This window comes from Carcharhinus amblyrhynchos, unplaced genomic scaffold (assembly GCF_965287045.1).
Source record: "Carcharhinus amblyrhynchos unplaced genomic scaffold, sCarAmb.v2.hapA scaffold_76, whole genome shotgun sequence".
NCBI classification, from domain to species: Eukaryota; Metazoa; Chordata; class Chondrichthyes; order Carcharhiniformes; family Carcharhinidae; genus Carcharhinus; species Carcharhinus amblyrhynchos.
The window spans coordinates 632,272-649,878 of record NW_027649816.1 but is presented as its reverse complement, the minus strand read 5'-3'; the positions used below and the strand labels follow the sequence as shown (position 1 = coordinate 649,878).

General features: G+C 45.8%; 1 protein-coding gene across 1 annotated transcript in view; it reads right to left on the bottom strand.

Annotated features, from left to right (window-relative positions):
- The window catches only part of LOC145337798 (dynein axonemal heavy chain 6-like), a 785,492-nt gene that overhangs the window by 298,222 nt on the left and 469,663 nt on the right, over positions 1 to 17,607 (bottom strand). Inside the window, exons 43-44 of the mRNA XM_080182651.1 lie at positions 9,303 to 9,508; positions 3,035 to 3,234 (exon numbers count right to left, since the gene is read on the bottom strand). Of these exons, the coding sequence (XP_080038777.1) occupies positions 3,035 to 3,234; positions 9,303 to 9,508 (406 nt within the window). The remainder of the gene's footprint in view (positions 1 to 3,034; positions 3,235 to 9,302; positions 9,509 to 17,607) is intronic.

The following is a 17,607-nucleotide window of genomic DNA, read 5'->3' as shown; positions in this document are numbered from 1 at the left end:
CTGGGTCTGTATTCCTTGAAGTTTAGAAGAATGAGGAGTGATCTTATTCAAACATAAGATCCTGAGGGTGCTTGACAGGGTAGATGATGAGATGTTTTCACTCGTGGAAGAACGTTGAACAAGAGCACATAGCTACAAGATAAAGAACCGGTCATTTAAAACTGAGCTGCGCAGAAATTTATTCTCACAGAGGGTGATGAATCTCTGGAATTCTCTGACCCAAAGGATGCTGAATTATTGTAAGTATTCAAAGTGGAGATGGATAAATATTTGATAGAACAATAGAACAATAGAACAATAGAACAATAGAACATTACAGCGCAGAACAGGCCCTTCGGCCCACGATGTTGCGCCGACCAGTTACAAAAACAATGACCCACTAGCCTATACCAATCCCTTTTCGTCCATAAACCTATCCAGAGATCTCTTAAACGCCCCCAAACTAGACGCATCTACAACTGCAGCAGGCAGGGCATTCCAATCCCTCACCACCCGCTGGGTAAAGAACCTACCCCTGACATCCGTCCTGTAGCTACCCCCCCTTAATTTAAAGTCATGCCCCCTCGTGCTAGCTTTCTCCATCCGAGGAAAAAGGCTATCACTATCCACCCTATCTAAACCCCTAATCATCTTATATGTTTCAATAAGATCCCCTCTTAGCCGCCTTCTTCCCAACGAAAACAACCCTAGATCCCTCAGTCTCTCCTCATAGGACCTCCCCACCATACCAGGCAACATCCTAGTAAACCTCCTCTGCACCCTCTCCAACGCCTCCACATCCTTCTTGTAATGCGGGGACCAGAACTGCACACAGTACTCCAAGTGCGGCCGCACTAGAGTAGTGTACAGTTGCAACATTACACTGCGACTCCTAAATTCAATCCCCCTACCAATAAACGCCAAGACACCGTACGCCTTCTTGACAACCTTATCTACTTGATTCCCAACTTTCAGGGATCTATGTACACACACACCTAGATCCCTCTGTTCATCCACACTATTCAAAGTCCTCCCGTTAGCCCTATACTCGACACATCTGTTGCTCCTACCAAAGTGAATTACCTCACACTTCTCCGCATTAAATTCCATCCGCCACCTCTCGGCCCAGCTCTGCAACCTATCTAAGTCTCCCTGCAGACTATGACACCCTTCCTCACAATCTACCACACCTCCAACTTTGGTGTCATCAGCAAATTTACTAATCCACCCAACTATACCCTCATCCAGATCATTAATAAAAATTACAAACAACAGTGGCCCCAAAACAGATCCCTGAGGCACACCACTCGTAACTGCACTCCATGATGAATATTTACCATCCACCACCACCCTCTGTCTCCTATCTGATAGCCAATTCCTGATCCAACTTCCTAGATTACCCACAATCCCATACATCTGCATTTTCTGCAGAAGCCTACCATGGTGAACCTTATCGAACGCCTTACTAAAATCCATGTATACCACGTCAACTGCCTTACCCCCATCCACCTCTTTGGTCACCTTCTCAAAAAACTCAATAAGGTTAGTAAGGCACGACCTACCTGCTACAAAACCATGCTGACTATTTCTAATCAATTCATTACACTCCAAATAACTATAAATCCTATCCCTAATAATTTTTTCTAAAACCTTGCCCACAACAGAAGTAAGACTCACCGGTCTATAATTCCCGGCAAAGTCTCTGTTCCCCTTCTTAAACAATGGGACAACATTCGCTATCCTCCAATCCTCCGGGACTACACCAGAGACCAATGACGACCTGAAGATCTGAGCCAGAGGCTCTGCAATCACCTCTCTAGCCTCCCAGAGAATCCTAGGGTAGATCCCATCCGGACCAGGGGACTTATCTATTTTCAGCCCCTCAAGAATTTCCAGCACATCCTCTTTATCAACCGTAATACTTTCTATTTTACACCCCTGCGACCCAATGTCCTCCTCAGCTATATTCATGTCCCCCTGCGTGAACACCGAAGAGAAATATTGGTTCAATACTTCTCCAATCTCCTCCGGTTCCACACACAACTTCCCCCTGCTGTCTGTAACTGGCCCTAATCTTGCCCTGACCAACCTTCTGTTCTTGACATACTTATAGAACGCCTTAGGATTCTCCTTAATCCTATCAGCCAAAGTCTTCTCATGTCCTCTTTTAGCCCTTCTCAACTCACTCTTCAACTCCCTCCTAGCCAATCTAAAGCTTTCTAGTGCACTATCTGAGCCCTCCAATCTCATCCGAACATAAGCCTCCTTTTTCTTTTTAACCATCGACTCAACTCTTTTAGTGCACCACGGTTCCCTAGCCCTACCAAATCCACCATGCCTGACAGGGACATACCTATCAAGGACTCGCAGTAGCTGCTCCTTGAAAAAATTCCACATTTCAGATGTTCCCAGTCCCTGCAATCCCCTAATCCAATCCATGCTTCCTAATTCACTCCTGATAGCCTCAATTCACTCCTGATAGCCTCATTCACTCCTGATAGCCTCCTGATAGATCGAGGAATGGAGCGCTTTGGGGAAATGGCACAGAAAAGGAGTTGAGGCCGCCATTGATCAGCCATGATCTTATTGAATGGTGGGCAGGCTTGAACGGCCTGGTGGCCTATTCCTGATCTATTATGTATATGAAGGGTCTACCCTGAAGGACCTCTTCTGCTCCTATTTCTTGTGTTCTTGTGACACAGTCTCAGAAAAAGGCTGGGCCATTTAGGACTGGGATGAGGAGGGATTCCTTTAGTCTTTGGAATTTTTACCCCAGTGGGCTGTGGAGGTTCAGTCAGTGAATATATTCTAGATATTGATAGATTTCTGATATTAAAGATACCAAGCGTTATGGGGATGGTGCAGGAAAATGGCATTGTAGTGGAAGATCAATTATGATTAACTGAACTATGGAGAAAGCTCAAGGGATCAAATGGCCTACTCCTGCTCCTATGTTCCTACGTTCCTAAATAAATACACTGGGAATACAGTTTGCTGTCATTTTGACCTGTCAGTGTAGAGGTAATGTTTGAGTAACACACTGAGTACTGCTGACCTTGTTGCTCTTTACTGAGCTGTGCCGGTTTCTGCTCTTCTTCACCAGTCTTTTCAGAATCTGTGCCTGAGCTTGGGCTGATGTTGTCTGTGTGCTGAATAACATTGTGTTTACCAGCAGCTCCTTGCTGTCACGGCTAGATTTTGTGTCAGTTTGAACACCGTATCTCCCTGGGAACTCCATTCGCTGACCACTGCAAACTGGACCAAGCAAAGCAAGAAAGCAATTCTCATTAAAACACATTGATTCTCTGCTGCTGATAGCAAAGCAATCACTGGAAGACATTCACCAAGCAGCTCATGAGTTCAGGTCGCCCTCAAGATGTTTAAGGTCATTATTCCTCTTCTGCCCTCACAAGTTACTGATGGAGTGCCACACTGTTGGATGTGCCATCAATCCAGTGAGAAACATTAATGCTAGACCCAGCCTGCCCTCTCAGGTAGACATGAGAGATCTCAGGGCACCCTGTGAACAATAGCTGCCATTGATGGGATCTTTCTGTGTAGAAGTATGTTAAAACAGTGATTACGTTTCTGAAATACTTGTGGCTGGAACACATTTGAGATGCCCAAAATGCTGAAGGAAAGAATGATTTGCATAATTATTTAGAGCCACCTTTTATACATGTAAATGTCTCATTCCTTTTGAATAGCCCTGATACAAGGCAGACAACACAAAATTCAACAAGAATCTCTTTCCGATTCGTGTGGAAATTGTACACATCATCAATGAGGAAGGATGATGGGAAGGGACAGGGTAATATTAACTGGTTATTAAGGATGAATAAATCAGAACAGTAACAAAGTGATTATCTTACAGAACTTCTCATCCAAAAGCCTGAACTAATGATGCAGAGGTGTGAATTCACATCCACCACAGCAACTGGGGAACTGAGATTCAATTAATTAATAAAGCTGGAATAACAATTACTATGAAAAAATTAGATTCTTGTACAAACCCATCCAGATTACTAGTGTCCTTTTGGAAAGGGAATCTGCCGTCCTCACCCTGGTCTGGCCTACATGTGACTCTAGAGCCACAGCAATGTGGTTGACTCTTTGCTGCCCTCTGAAATGGCCAAGCATTCAGTTAAAAAAAAACCTCAGTATCATCTTCTCAAGTACAATCCAAGGTTGACAAATCAAGGCCTCTGCAGTTGCTTTGAGACTTGACTAATGGTGACTACCTGAAAGCAGTATTATTGCAACACCTGAGAATCAGTTTGAAATAATATTGAGAACCCTACACTGATGGGAGTGGATAATCTCAAGTTCCATTGTTGTCTTCATTCATAGAAACTTGGAAAATAGGAGCAGGAGTTGCTCATTTGGCCCATTGGGCCTGCTCTGCCATTTAATGTGATCATGGATGATCCTCTATCAGCATAGAGTCTTAGAGTCAGAGGTTTACAGCATGGAAATAAGCCTTTCAGCCCAACTTGTCCATGCTGCCCTTTCTTTTTAACCACTAAGCTCGTCTTTATTCTATAATTCCCCGATGACCTACCATTAACTGAGTAAGTCTTCCTCTGATTTGACTTACCAAAATGCATCACCTCACATTTATCTAAATTAAACTCCATCTGCCATTCATCAGCCCACTGGCCCAATTGATCAAGATCCCGTTGCAATCTTAGATACTTTCTTCACTGTCCACCAATCTTGGTGTCATCTATAAACTTACTAACCTAACTTATTCACTTAGTAAGTGTTAGTGAAAGATACTTAGGAACTAATGATCATAATTCCATTAGTTTGAAGATAGGTCTGGCCCAAAAGCTAATATTCTAAACTGGGGCAAGGCCAATTTTGATGGTATCAGGCAGGAACTTTCAAAAGTTAATTAGGGGAGTCTTTGGGAAGGCAAAGAGACATCTGGTGAGTGGGAGGCTTTCAAAAGTATGTTAAACAAGGTTCAGAGAAAGCACATTCCTCTTAGACTGAAGGGCAATACTGGTAGGAGGTAGGGAACGCTGAATGACTCGGGATATTGAGGCCCTGGTCAAGAAGAAAAAGGAGGCACATGACGTGCATAGGCAGCTCTTGAATAGTATTGGGGGTGTCAGAGGAGAGTTAAGAGAGAAATCAGGAGGGCAAAAAGAGGACATGAGGTTGTTTTGGCAGATAAGGCAAAGGAGAATCCAAACAGCTTCTACAAATACACAAAGGCCAAAAGAGTAACAAGGGAGAGAGTAGGGCCTCTTAAGGATCAACAAGGTCATCTATGTGCGGATCCACAAGAGATGGGTGAGATCCTAAATGAATACTTCTCATCAGTATTTACTGTTGAGAAAAGCACGGATGTTAGGGAACTTGGGGAAATAAATAGTGATGTCTTGAAGAATGTACATATTACAGAGAAGGAGGTGCTGGAAGTCTGAAAGTGCAGAGAAAACACTGGGACCTGATGAAATGTATTCCAGGATGTTGTGCGAGGCTAGGGAGGAAATTGAGGGTTCCCTAGCAGAGATATTTGAATCATCGATAGTCACAGGGAAGTGCCTGAAGATTGAAGGGTGGCAAATTTAGTACCTTTGGGCTGCAGGGAAAAGCCTGGGAACTACAGGTCAGTGAGCCTCACATCTGCGGTGGGTAAATTAGAACATAGAAAGAACATAGAAAACCTACAGCGCAAACAGGTCCTTCAGCCCACAAGTTGCGCTGATGATATCCCTACCTACTAGGCTTTCCTATAACCCTCAATCCTATTAAGTCCCATGTACTCATCCAGAAGTCTCTTAAAAGGCCCTATCGAATTTGTCTCCACCACCACCGACAGCAGCCGATTCCACTCACCCACCACCCTCTGAGTGAAAAACTTACCCCTGACATCTCCTCTGTACCTACTCCCCAGCACCTTAAACCTGTGTCCTCTCGTAGTGACCATTTCAGCCCTGGGAAATAGCCTCTGAGAATCCACCCGATCTATACCTCTCAACATCTTATAAACCTCTATCAGGTCACCTCTCATCCTTCATCTCTCCAAGGAAAAAAAACCGAGCTCCCTCAACCTATCTTCATAAGGCATGCCACCCAATCCAGGCAACATTCTTGTATATCTCCTCTGCACCCTTTCAATAGCTTCCACATCCCTCCTGTAATGAGGCGACCAGAACTGCACACAGTACTCCAAATGGGGTCTGACCAGGGTCTTATAAAGCTGCAGCATTATCTCCCAACTCCTAAACTCAATCCCTCGATTGATGAAGGCCAGTACACCACATGCCTTCTTAACCACATCCTCTACCTGCGAGGCCGATTTATGAGTCCTATGGACTTGGACCCCAAGGTCCTTCTGATCCTCAACACTGCTAAGAGTCTTACCCTTGATATTATACTCCTTCATCCCATTTGACCTGCCAAAATGGACCACTACACATTTATCTGTGTTGAAATCCACCTGCCACTTCTCCGCCCAGTCTTGCATCCTATTTATGTCCCACTGCAACTTCTGACATCCCTCCAAACTATCCACAACACCACCAACCTTTGTATCATCGGCGAACTTACTAACCCATCCCTCCACTTCCTCATCCAGGTCATTTATAAAAATTACAAACAAAGGGTCCTAGAACAGATCCCTGGGGCACTCCACTGGTGACCGACCTCCATGCAGAAAAAGACCCATCTACAACCACTCTCTGCCTTCTGCAGGCAAGCCAGTTCTGGATCCACAAGGCCAAAGCCCCTTGGATCCCATGCCCCCTCACTTTCTCAAGAAGTCTTGCACAGGGGACTTTATCAAACACCTTGCTGAAGTCCATATAAACCACATCTACCGCTCTTCCTTCATCAATGTGTTTAGTCATATTATCAAAGAGCTCAACCAGGCTCATACGGCACGATCTGCCTTTGACAAAGCCGTGCTGACTACTACTGAGCATACTAAACTTCTCTAAATGTTCATAAATCCTGTCCCTCAGAATCTTCTCCATCAACTTACCAACCACTGAGGTTAGACTCACCGGTCGGTAATTTCCTGGGCTATCCCTGTTCCCTTTCTTGAATATAGGAACCACATCCGCAATCCTCCAATCCTCCAGAACCTCTCCCATCTCCATCAATGACACAAAGATCATTGCCAGAGGCTCTGCAATCACTTCCCTCACCTCCCACAATAACCTGGGGTACATCCCATCCGGTCCCAGCGAATTATCTATCTTGATGCTATTCAAAAGCTCCAACACATCCTCTTCCTTAATATCCACATACACAATCTTTTCAGTCCGCTGCAAGCCTGCAGTACAACGTCCCAGATCTTTTTCCACCGTGAATACCGAGGTAAAGTATTCATTAAGCACCTCTGATATTTCTACTGGTTCTGTACAAACTTTGCCACCTTCACATTTTATAGGTCCAATCCCTTCACATCTCATCCTTTTACTCTTCACATATTTGTAGAACGCCTTAGGGTTCTCCTTAATCTTACCTGCCAAGGCCTTCTCATGACCCCTTCTGGCTCTCCCAATTTCCTTCTTAAGTTCCTTCCTACTCCTCGAGATCCCTAACATTGCCTAGCTCTCTGAGCCTTTTGTACACTTTCCTTTTCTTTTTGACTAGGTTCGTTACAACTTTCATGCACCACGGTTCCCGTAACCTACCAAAACCTCCCTGTCTCATCGGAACGTTGTCATGCAGAAATCCAGACAAACATTCCTTGAAAATCTGCCACTTTACTTTGCTACTTTTTCCCGAGAATACCTCCTTCCAATTTATTCATCTAATTTCCTGCTGGATGGTTTCATATTTCCCCTTACTCAAGGTAAACGCTTTCTTAACTTGCCTGACCCTATCTCTCTCCAATGCTATTGTAAAGGAGATAGAGTTATGATCACTATCCCAAGATGCTCTCCCACTGAGAGATCCAACACCTGTCCAGGTTCATTACCCAACACCAGATCAAGTACAGCCTCTCCTCTTGTAGGCTTATCCACATATTGTGTCAGGAACCCCTCCTGAACATACCTAACAAACTCCTCCCCATCCAAACCCCTTACCCTAGGGATATTCCAATCAATGTTTGGGAAATTAAAGTCTCCCATCACGACAACTCTGTTATTACTACGTCTCTCCAGGATCTGTTTCCCTATTTGCACCTCAACATCCCTGTCACTATTGGGCGGCCTATAGAAAACACCCAGCAAAGTTATCAACCCCTTCCTGTTCCGAACTTCCACCCACAGAAACTCTGTAGACAATCCCTCCAAGGCGTCCACCTTCTCTACAGCCGTGACACTATCCCTGATCAACAGTGCCACTCCCCCCCCGATCTTTTGCCTCCCTCCCTGTCCTTTCTGAAACCCGGCACCTGAAGTACCCAGTCCTGTCCCTGATACATCCAAGTCTCTGTAACGGCCACCACATCAGATTTCCAAGCAGCGATCCACACTCTCAGCTCATCCACTTTATTCACCCCACTCCTGGCGTTAAAATAGACAATCTCAAACCTTCGGTCTGACCGCTCCCCTTCTCCATCACCCGTCTATCCTCCCTCTTACACTGTCTACAATCCTTCTCTATTTGCGAGCTAACCTCTTCGCTCTCAGTCGCCTCATCTCGATTCCCTCCCCCCAACCTTTCTAGTTTAAAGTCCCCCCAGTAGCCCTAGCCAACCTTCCCACCAGGATATTGGTCCCCCTGGGGTTCAAGTGCCACCCGTCTTTTTTGTACAGGTCACACCTGCCCCAAAAGAGGTCCCAATGATTCAAGAACATGAATCCCTGCCCCCTGCTCCAGTCCCTCAGCCACACATCCTCCACCTCATTCCATTCCTGCTCTCACTTTCCCGTGGCACAGGCAGCAATCCCGAGATTACTACCTTTCCGTTCCTCCTTCTCAACTGTCTACCTAACTCCCTATATTCTCTTTTCATGATCCCTTCCCTCTTCCTACCTATGTCAGTGGTACCAATATGTACCACTATCTCTGGCTCCTCTCCCTCCCACCTCAGGATTTCTGGGACGCGACCAGAGACATCCCGGATCCCAGCACCAGGGAGGCAAACCACCATCCGAGACTCCTGTCTGCCTCCGCAAAATCGCCTGTCTGACCCCCTCACTGTAGGTCGGACAGGCGATTTTGCGGAGGCAGACGGGAGTCTCGGATGGTGGTTTGCCTCCCTGGTGCTGGGATCCCCTCACTGTAGAGTCCCCGATTAATACTGCCTTCCTCCTCCTTTCCTTAGCCCTCCGGAGTTACAGGGCCAGACTCTGCTCCAGAGACATGGCCACTGCTGCTTCCCCCAGGTCAGCTGTCCCCCCCAGCAGTACTCAGACAGGAGTACTTATTATGAAGGAGCACATCCACCGGGGTGCTCTCCATCACCCGAGCTTTCCCCTTCCTGACAATTACCCACTTGTCTGCCTCCCATGGCCCCAGTGTGACCACCTGCCGGTAGTTCTTGTCTATCATCTCCTCATTTTCCCTAGCCAGACAAAGATCCTCGAGCTGCAGTTCCAATTCTCTAGCACAGTCGCTTAGGAACCAAATTGTTGGAAGGTATTTTGAGAGACAGGATATACAGGCATTTAGAGACACAAGGACTGATTAGGGACAGTCAGCATGGCTTTGTGAGTGGAAAATCATCTCTCACAAATTTGATTGCGTTTTTTTGAAGGGATAGCCAAGAAGGTAGATGAGGGCAGTGTAGCTGATGTTGTCTACATGGACTTTAGCAAGGTACCTTATGGGTAAGTTGTTGAATAAGGTTAAATCTCACAGGATCCAGGGTGAGGTAGCCAATTGGATATTAAATTGGCTCGAAGACAGGAGCCAGAGTGTGGTTGTAGAAGGTTGTTTCTTCAAACTGGAGGCCTGTGACCAGTGTTGTGTCTCAGGGATCGGTGCTGGGTCCACTGTTATTTGTCATTTGTATGAATGATTTGGATGAGAATTTAGGAGGGATGGTTATAGAGTCAGAGAGTCATAGAGATTTACAGCAGGGAAACAGGCCCTTTCGTCCAACTTATCCATGCTGCCTTTTTTTTAAAACCCCTAAGCTAGTCCCAATTGCCCACATTTGGCCCATATCCCTCTATGCCCACTTAGCCATATAACTGTCTAAATGCTTTTTAAAAGACAAAATTGTACCCGCCTCTACTACTACCTCTGGCAGCTTGTTCCAGATACTCACCACCCTCTGTGTGAAAAATGTGCCCCTCTGGACTCTTTTGTATCTCTCCCCTCTCACCTTAAACCTATGTCCTCTAGTTTTAGATTCCTCTACCTTTGGGAAAAGATATTGACTATTTATCTGATCTGTGCCCCTCATTATTTTATAGACCTCTATAAGATCACCCCTCAGCCTCCTACGCTCCAGAAAAAAAAGTCCCAGTCTATCCAGCCTCTCCTTATAACTCAAACCATTAAGTCCCGATAGCGTCCTAGTAAATCTTTTCTGCACTCCTTCTAGTTTAATAATATCCTTTCTACAATAGGGTGACCATGAACTGTACACAGTGTTCCAAGTGTGGCCTTATCAATGTCTTATATAATTTCAACAAGACGTCCCAACTCCTGTATTCAATGTTCTCTGATTGATGAAACCAAGCATGCCGAATACCTTCTTCACCACTCTGTCCACCTGTGACTCCACTTTCAAGGAGCTATGAACCTGTATCCCTCGATCTCTTTGTTCTGTAACTCTCCCCAATGCCCTACCATTAACTGAGTAAGTCCTGTCCTGATTCAATCTACCAAAATGCATCACCTCACATTTATCTAAATTAAATTGGCATTCGTCAGCCCATTGGCCCAATTAATCAAGATCCCGTTAAAATCCTAGATAACCTTCTTCACTGTCCACTATGCCACCAACCTTGGTGTTATCTGCAAACTTACTGACCATGCCTCCTATATTCTCCGCCAGATCATTAATATAAATGACAAATAATAGTGGACCCAGCACCGATCCCTGAGGCACACTGCTGGTCACAGGCCTCCAGTTTGAAAAACAACGCTCTACAACCACCCTCTGGCTTCTGTCATAAGGGTGTGGAGATACCGGTGTTGGACTGGGGTAAACACAGTAAGAAATCTTACAAGCAAAAGCCACTACCAAATACCTGTTGGACTTTAACCTGGTGTTGTGAATGTTCTTACTCAGTTCTGTCATCAAGCCAATTTTGTACTCAATTAGCTCCTGTCAGTCACCCTCACTCTCTCCCTAAGCCCCTTGTCCTTCAGAGTCTAGGCCCCTATTTACTTCTTTCTTAAATACATTCAATGACTTAGCCTCCACAGTGGTAGAGAATTCCACAAGAATTCTCAGCTGACCTGAGGCTATGATTCCTTATTCCAGAACTCCTGCCTCCAGCCAGAGGAAACAATATCCCTGCATCCAGTTTGTCCCGAACAATATGCACATATTTATTTATCCTGGTCATAATTTTGTTTTGCACTATTATTTCTCAAAAGCAACTTGCATTTCTCTGGTGCTGCATGGGAGCATTGGAATCAAAGCATTGTACAACACAGCAGGGAACCATTTATCCCATCAGTATTCCTTTCATGCAGTAAATGTGGTCATTGAATCGCACATTTATTTTGTGAGGTGTTACTGACAAATTCACACCCTGGGAAGTGATAATTAATTGCAGCAAAAATGGAAACTAAAGTGAAATGTGGCTAATTGTCAGTTAACAGCGTTCGTGGCGTGACAATCCTGGTGTTGCCATCCATAACAAGTAATATTATTCAATCATTTGTACAATGAATGACTTGCATTTAAGAAGCCCTGTAAGAGAGTTCTAAACCTCTACCACCCTTTGTATGTAGAAATGCTTCCTAACATCTCTCCTGAATGGTCTGGCCCTCATTTTTAGACTATGCCCCCTAGTTCTTGAATCTCCAACCAGTGGAAATAATTTATCTACTGTCTTTTCCTGTGAGCATATTGAAGACTTTGATCAGATTGCCCATAACCTTCTAAATTCTAGAGAAAACAAGTTTCATTTGTATAATCTCTCCTCTTAATTAAACACCTGAAGATATCATTTTTATAAACCTATGCTGCACTCCCTCCAAGACCAACATGTCCTTCCTAAGATGTGGTGCCCAGGTCAGCACACAGTACTCCACGTGGGGTCGAACCAGTGGGGTTCAATTTAGTGAACCTTTGCTGTAGCACCTACAATGCAATGTATCCTTTCTTAAACATGGAGACCAAAACTGCAAACAATACTCCACACGGGGCCTCATCAAAGCCCTGTACAACTGTAGCAGAACTTCTTTATTCCTTTACTCCAACCCTCTTGCTATAAACATAAGAACATAAGAAATAGGAGCAGGAGTAGGCCATCTGGCCCCTCGAGCCTGCCCCGCCATTCAATAAGATTGAATTATTATCTGTTGTGGCTCAGTTCCACATTCCCGCCCTCTCCCCATAACCCTTAATTCCCTCGCTTATCAAAAACCCATCAACCCGCGTCTTAAAAACATTTAGCGAGGTAGCCTCCACCACTTCAACGGGCAGAGAATTCCAGAGATTCACCACCCTTTGAGTGAAGAAGTTCCTCCTCAACTCCGTTCTAAACCGCCCCCCCCTTTATCTTGAGGCTGTGCCCCCTAGTCCTACTGTCCTTTCTGAGCGGGAAGAGTCTCTCCACCTCTATCCTATCCATCCCATTCATCATCTTATACGTCTCAATGAGATCTCCCCTCATTCTTCTAAACTCTAACGAGTACAAGCCTAGTTTATTCAGCCTCTCCTCATAGCTCAACCCCTTCAACTCCGGTATCAGCCTAGTAAACCTCCTCTGCACTCCCTCCAAGGCCAAAATATCCTTGCGTAAGTACGGCGCCCAAAACTGCACACAGTACTCCAGCTGCGGCCTCACCAATGCCCTATATAGCCGCAGCAAGACCTCCCTACTTTTATATTCAATCCCCCTCGCTATGAAGGCCAGCATCCCATTCGCCTTCCTGACCACCTGCTGCACCTGCAAGCTGGGTTTTTGCGACTCATGCACAAGGACCCCGAGGTCCCTCTGCACCGTCGCCTGCTGCAGTTTTTCTCCACGTAAGTAATAATCCTTCCTACCATTATTCCTACCAAAGTGGACCACCTCACACTTGCCAACATTAAATTCCATTTGCCAGTTCCTGGCCAATTTGTCCAGCCTATCTAGATTCTTCTGCAGACTCTCCACACCCTCCACACAATTTGCCTTTCCACCAATCTTGGTGTCAGGTCTAAAGTTAAGGAGAGGGTACAGGTAAGGGAAGAGGCCGAGGATGTCCCAATAATAGAGGGAGTAGGGGGCGTGAGTATGGTTGGTGGCGTTACGGCAAATAGGGTCCAGGTGAAGGCTGGGATGAAAGCGCTTTATCTGAATGCACGAAGCATTCGGAATAAAGTGGATGAGCTGGTGGCGCAGATCGACACAAATGGATATGATCTGGTGGCCATTACAGAGACGTGGCTGCAGGGTGACAGGGACTGGGAGCTGAATGTACAGGGCTATCAAGTGTTTAGGAAGGATAGGCAGGAGGGAAAAGGGGGGGGGCGTAGCTCTGCTGATTAAGGATAGAATCATGGTGGTAGCAAGGGATGATATTGGAGCCAAGGAGCAGAGGGTGGAATCATTGTGGGTGGAGATTAGGAACAGCAAAGGGAGGAAGACGCTGGTGGGTGTCGTCTATAGGCCCCCGAATAATGATCTGGAGGTGGGGCGGGCTGTTAACGCGCAAATAAGTGCGGCGTGCAGGAATGGGACAGACGTAGTTATGGGGGATTTCAATCTGCTGTTGATTGGTCGACCCATGTTGGACGCGGGGGCCTCGAGGAAGAGTTCTTGGAATGCTACCGGGATAGTTTCCTCGAACAGTGTGTGTTGGAGCCGACGAGGGAGCGAGCTATCTTGGATCTGGTGCTATGTAATGAGGCGGGTAGAATTAGGGACCTTGTGGTGAAGGATCCTCTTGGGGAGAGTGATCATTGTATGGTGGAGTTTCTGGTGCAGATGGAGGAGGAGAAAGTGGGTTCCCGGACACGCGTCCTTTGTTTGAATAGAGGGGAGTACGGTAGGATGAGAGAAGAATTGGCGAATGTGGACTGGGGGAGCGCGTTGGAGGGAGGATCTGCTGAGGAGCAGTGGAGGATCTTTAAGGAGATCTTTCTTGGTGCTCAGCAGAAATTTATTCCGATGGTCAAAAAGGATAGTAGGAGGAGAGGTAATAAGCCGTGGATAACGAAGGAGGTGAAGGAAAGTGTTAAATTAAAAGCGGAGGAATTTAGAGTAGCTAAGAGTAGTGGGCGGGAAGAGGATTGGGAGAGGTTTAAATGTCAACAAAGATTGACAAAGAAGTTGATAAGGAAGGGTAGGAGAAACTATGAAGCTGGGCTAGCGCTTAATATAAAAAAGGATAGCAAGAGTTTTTATAAATATATAAAAAGGAAGAGGCTGGCTAGGGTGAATGTTGGTGCTTTAGAGGATGAGAAAGGGGACCTAGTGGTAGGGGATGGGGATATGGCTAAGGTATTGAATAACTTTTTTGTTTCTGTCTTCACGGAGGAGGACATGAATAATTTGCCGGGTGTTAGCGATGGAAAGATGGTAGGACTGGAGGGTCTTAATGACATTACTGTTACTAGAGAGGCGGTGCTCGACAGACTGGAGGGGCTGATTGTGGACAAGTCCCCAGGACCGGATGGAATGCATCCGAGGGTTCTGAAAGAAATGGCGGAGGTGATAGTGGATGCCTTGGTGGTTATTTTCCAGACATCGCTGGATTCCGGGGAAGTGCCGGATGATTGGAAAACGGCTAATGTTACGCCGTTGTTTAAGAAGGGTGCCAGGCAAAAGGCGGGGAATTATAGGCCGGTTAGTTTAACGTCTGTGGTAGGTAAAATGTTAGAATCTGTCATTAAGGAGGAAATTGCAAGGCATCTTGAAGGGAATTGCTTGATAGAGCAGACGCAGCACGGTTTCATTAAAGGGAAGTCGTGTCTGACAAATTTACTGGAGTTCTATGAGGATGTGTCTAGGGCGGTGGATAGAGGAGAGCCGGTGGATGTGGGCTTTCTAGATTTTCAGAAGGCGTTTGACAAAGTACCTCACAAGAGGTTATTGCAGAAGGTCAAGGGACATGGAGTTGGGGGTAGGGTGTTAGCGTGGATAGAGGATTGGTTGTCAAATAGGAGGCAGAGAGTGAGGGTCAACGGGTGCTATTCGGATTGGCGGATGGTGACTAGTGGAGTGCCCCAGGGGTCGGTGCTGGGGCCTCAGCTTTTTACCATTTATATAGATGATCTGGAGGAGGGAACCGAGTGTAGGGTGTCGAAATTTGCTGATGACACCAAGATTGGGGGAACAGCAAATTGTGTGGCGGGTGTGGAGAGTCTGCAGAAGGATCTAGATAGGCTGGGCGAATGGGCCAGGAAATGGCAAATGGAATTTAATGTTGGCAAGTGTGAGGTGGTCCACTTTGGCAGGAAGAATGGTAGGAAGGACTATTACTTACGGGGCAAAAAACTGCAGCAGGCGACGGTGCAGAGGGACCTCGGGGTCCTTGTGCATGAGTCGCAAAAACCCAGCTTGCAGGTGCAGCAGGTGGTCAGGAAGGCGAATGGGATGCTGGCCTTCATCGCGAGGGGGATTGAATATAAAAGTAGGGAGGTCTTGCTGCAGCTGTATAGGGCATTGGTGAGGTCGCAGCTGGAGTACTGTGTGCAGTTTTGGGCGCCGCACCTGTGCAAAGATATTTTGGCCTTGGAGGGAGTGCAGAGGAGGTTTACTAGGCTGATACCGGAGTTGAGGGGGTTGAGCTATGCGGAGAGGCTGAATAAACTGGGCTTGTACTCGTTAGAGTTTCGAAGAATGAGGGGAGATCTCATTGAGACGTCCTATCCATTGGGATGGATAGGATAGAGGTGGAGAGACTCTTCCCGCTCAAAAAAGACAGTAGGACTAGGGGGCACAGCCTCAAGATAAAAGGGGGGCGGTTTAGAACGGAGTTGAGGAGGAACTTCTTCACTCAAACGGTGGTGAATCTCTGGAATTCTCTGCCCGTTGAAGTGGTGGAGGCTGCCTTGCTAAATATTTTTAAGACGCGGGTTGATGGGTTTTTGATAAGAGAGGGGATTAAGGGTTATGGGGAGAGGGCGGGAAAGTGGAACTGAGCAGCGACAGATCAGCCATGATCTTATTGAATGGCGGGGCAGGCTCGAAGGGCTAGATGGCCTACTCCTGCTCCTATTTCTTATGTTCTTATGTTCAAATTTTGACACCATACACTCAGTTCCCTCCTCCAGATCATCTATATAAATGGGAAATAGCTGAGGCCCCAGCACCGACCCCTGAGGCACTCCACTAGTCACCAACCGCCAATCCGAATAGCACCCATTGACCCCCACTCTCTGTTTCCTATTTGACAACCAGTCCTCTATCCACGCTAACACCCTTCCCCCAACTCCATGTCCCCTGACCTTCTGCAATAACCTCTTGTGAGGTACTTTGTCAAACGCCTTCTGAAAATCAAGAAAGACCACATCCACCGGCTCTCCTCTATCCACCGCCCTAGACACATCCTCATAGAACTCTAGTAAATTTGTCAGACACGACTTCCCTTTAACGAAACCGTGCTGCGTCCGCTCTATCAAGCAATTCCCCTCAAGATGCCTCGCTATTTCCTCCTTGATGACGGATTCTAACATTTTACCTACAACAGACGTTAAACTAACCGGCCTATAATTCCCCGCCTTTTGCCTGGCACCCTTCTTAAACAACGGCGTAACATTAGCCGCTTTCCAATCTAAAGACCAACATGCCATTTTCCATCCAAATTACTTTCTGCGCTTACATTGCATTCCTGTAACAGACCAAAGTCTCTTTGAACATTTACAAGTTTTAAAAGTTATTTTGTTTGTCTTCTCCTTATGATCAAAGCGAATAACTTCAAACTTCCCTATATTAAACTTCAGCTTCCATCTTTTTATATACCTTGCTGCCTCTCTGTATCCTACCCACAACTTACCTTTCCACCTAGCTGGGTATCATCAGCAAACTTTGATACATTACTCTTTGTTTTTTCATCTAAATCATTAATGTAGATTGAAAATAGCTGAGGTTCCAGCATTGATCATTACAGCATTCCAGTATTCACTGCCTGCCAACTTGAAAATGCCCTAACTATACCCACTCTCTGCTTCCTACCCATTAACCAAATGTCCTACTAATCTATAATCCCCAAGTCCATGGCCCCCTATCTTGTCAACTAACTTTTTGTGTGGCACTTTATTGAATACCTTTTGGAAATCTAAATGCATCTGCTGCTTCCCCTTTAACAACCCTCCTACTTACATCCTCAAAACACAAAACAAAAATTTACCAAATAGAAGTTCCCTTTAGTAAAACCATGTTGACCAATTCTAATCATAGTACGCTTTTCTAAATCCATTGTTAAGACTTCCTTAATAATAGCTTCCAGCATTTTCCTAACCACAGGCTTTTTAGGCTAAATGGCCCACAGTTCACTACATTCTTCCCTCATCCTTAAAGTTTTGGTGGTCCTGTGCTGGTTTCTAAAACACTCCCAGTCCTCAGGCTTGTTACTTTTCTTGCAAGTCTCTTCTTC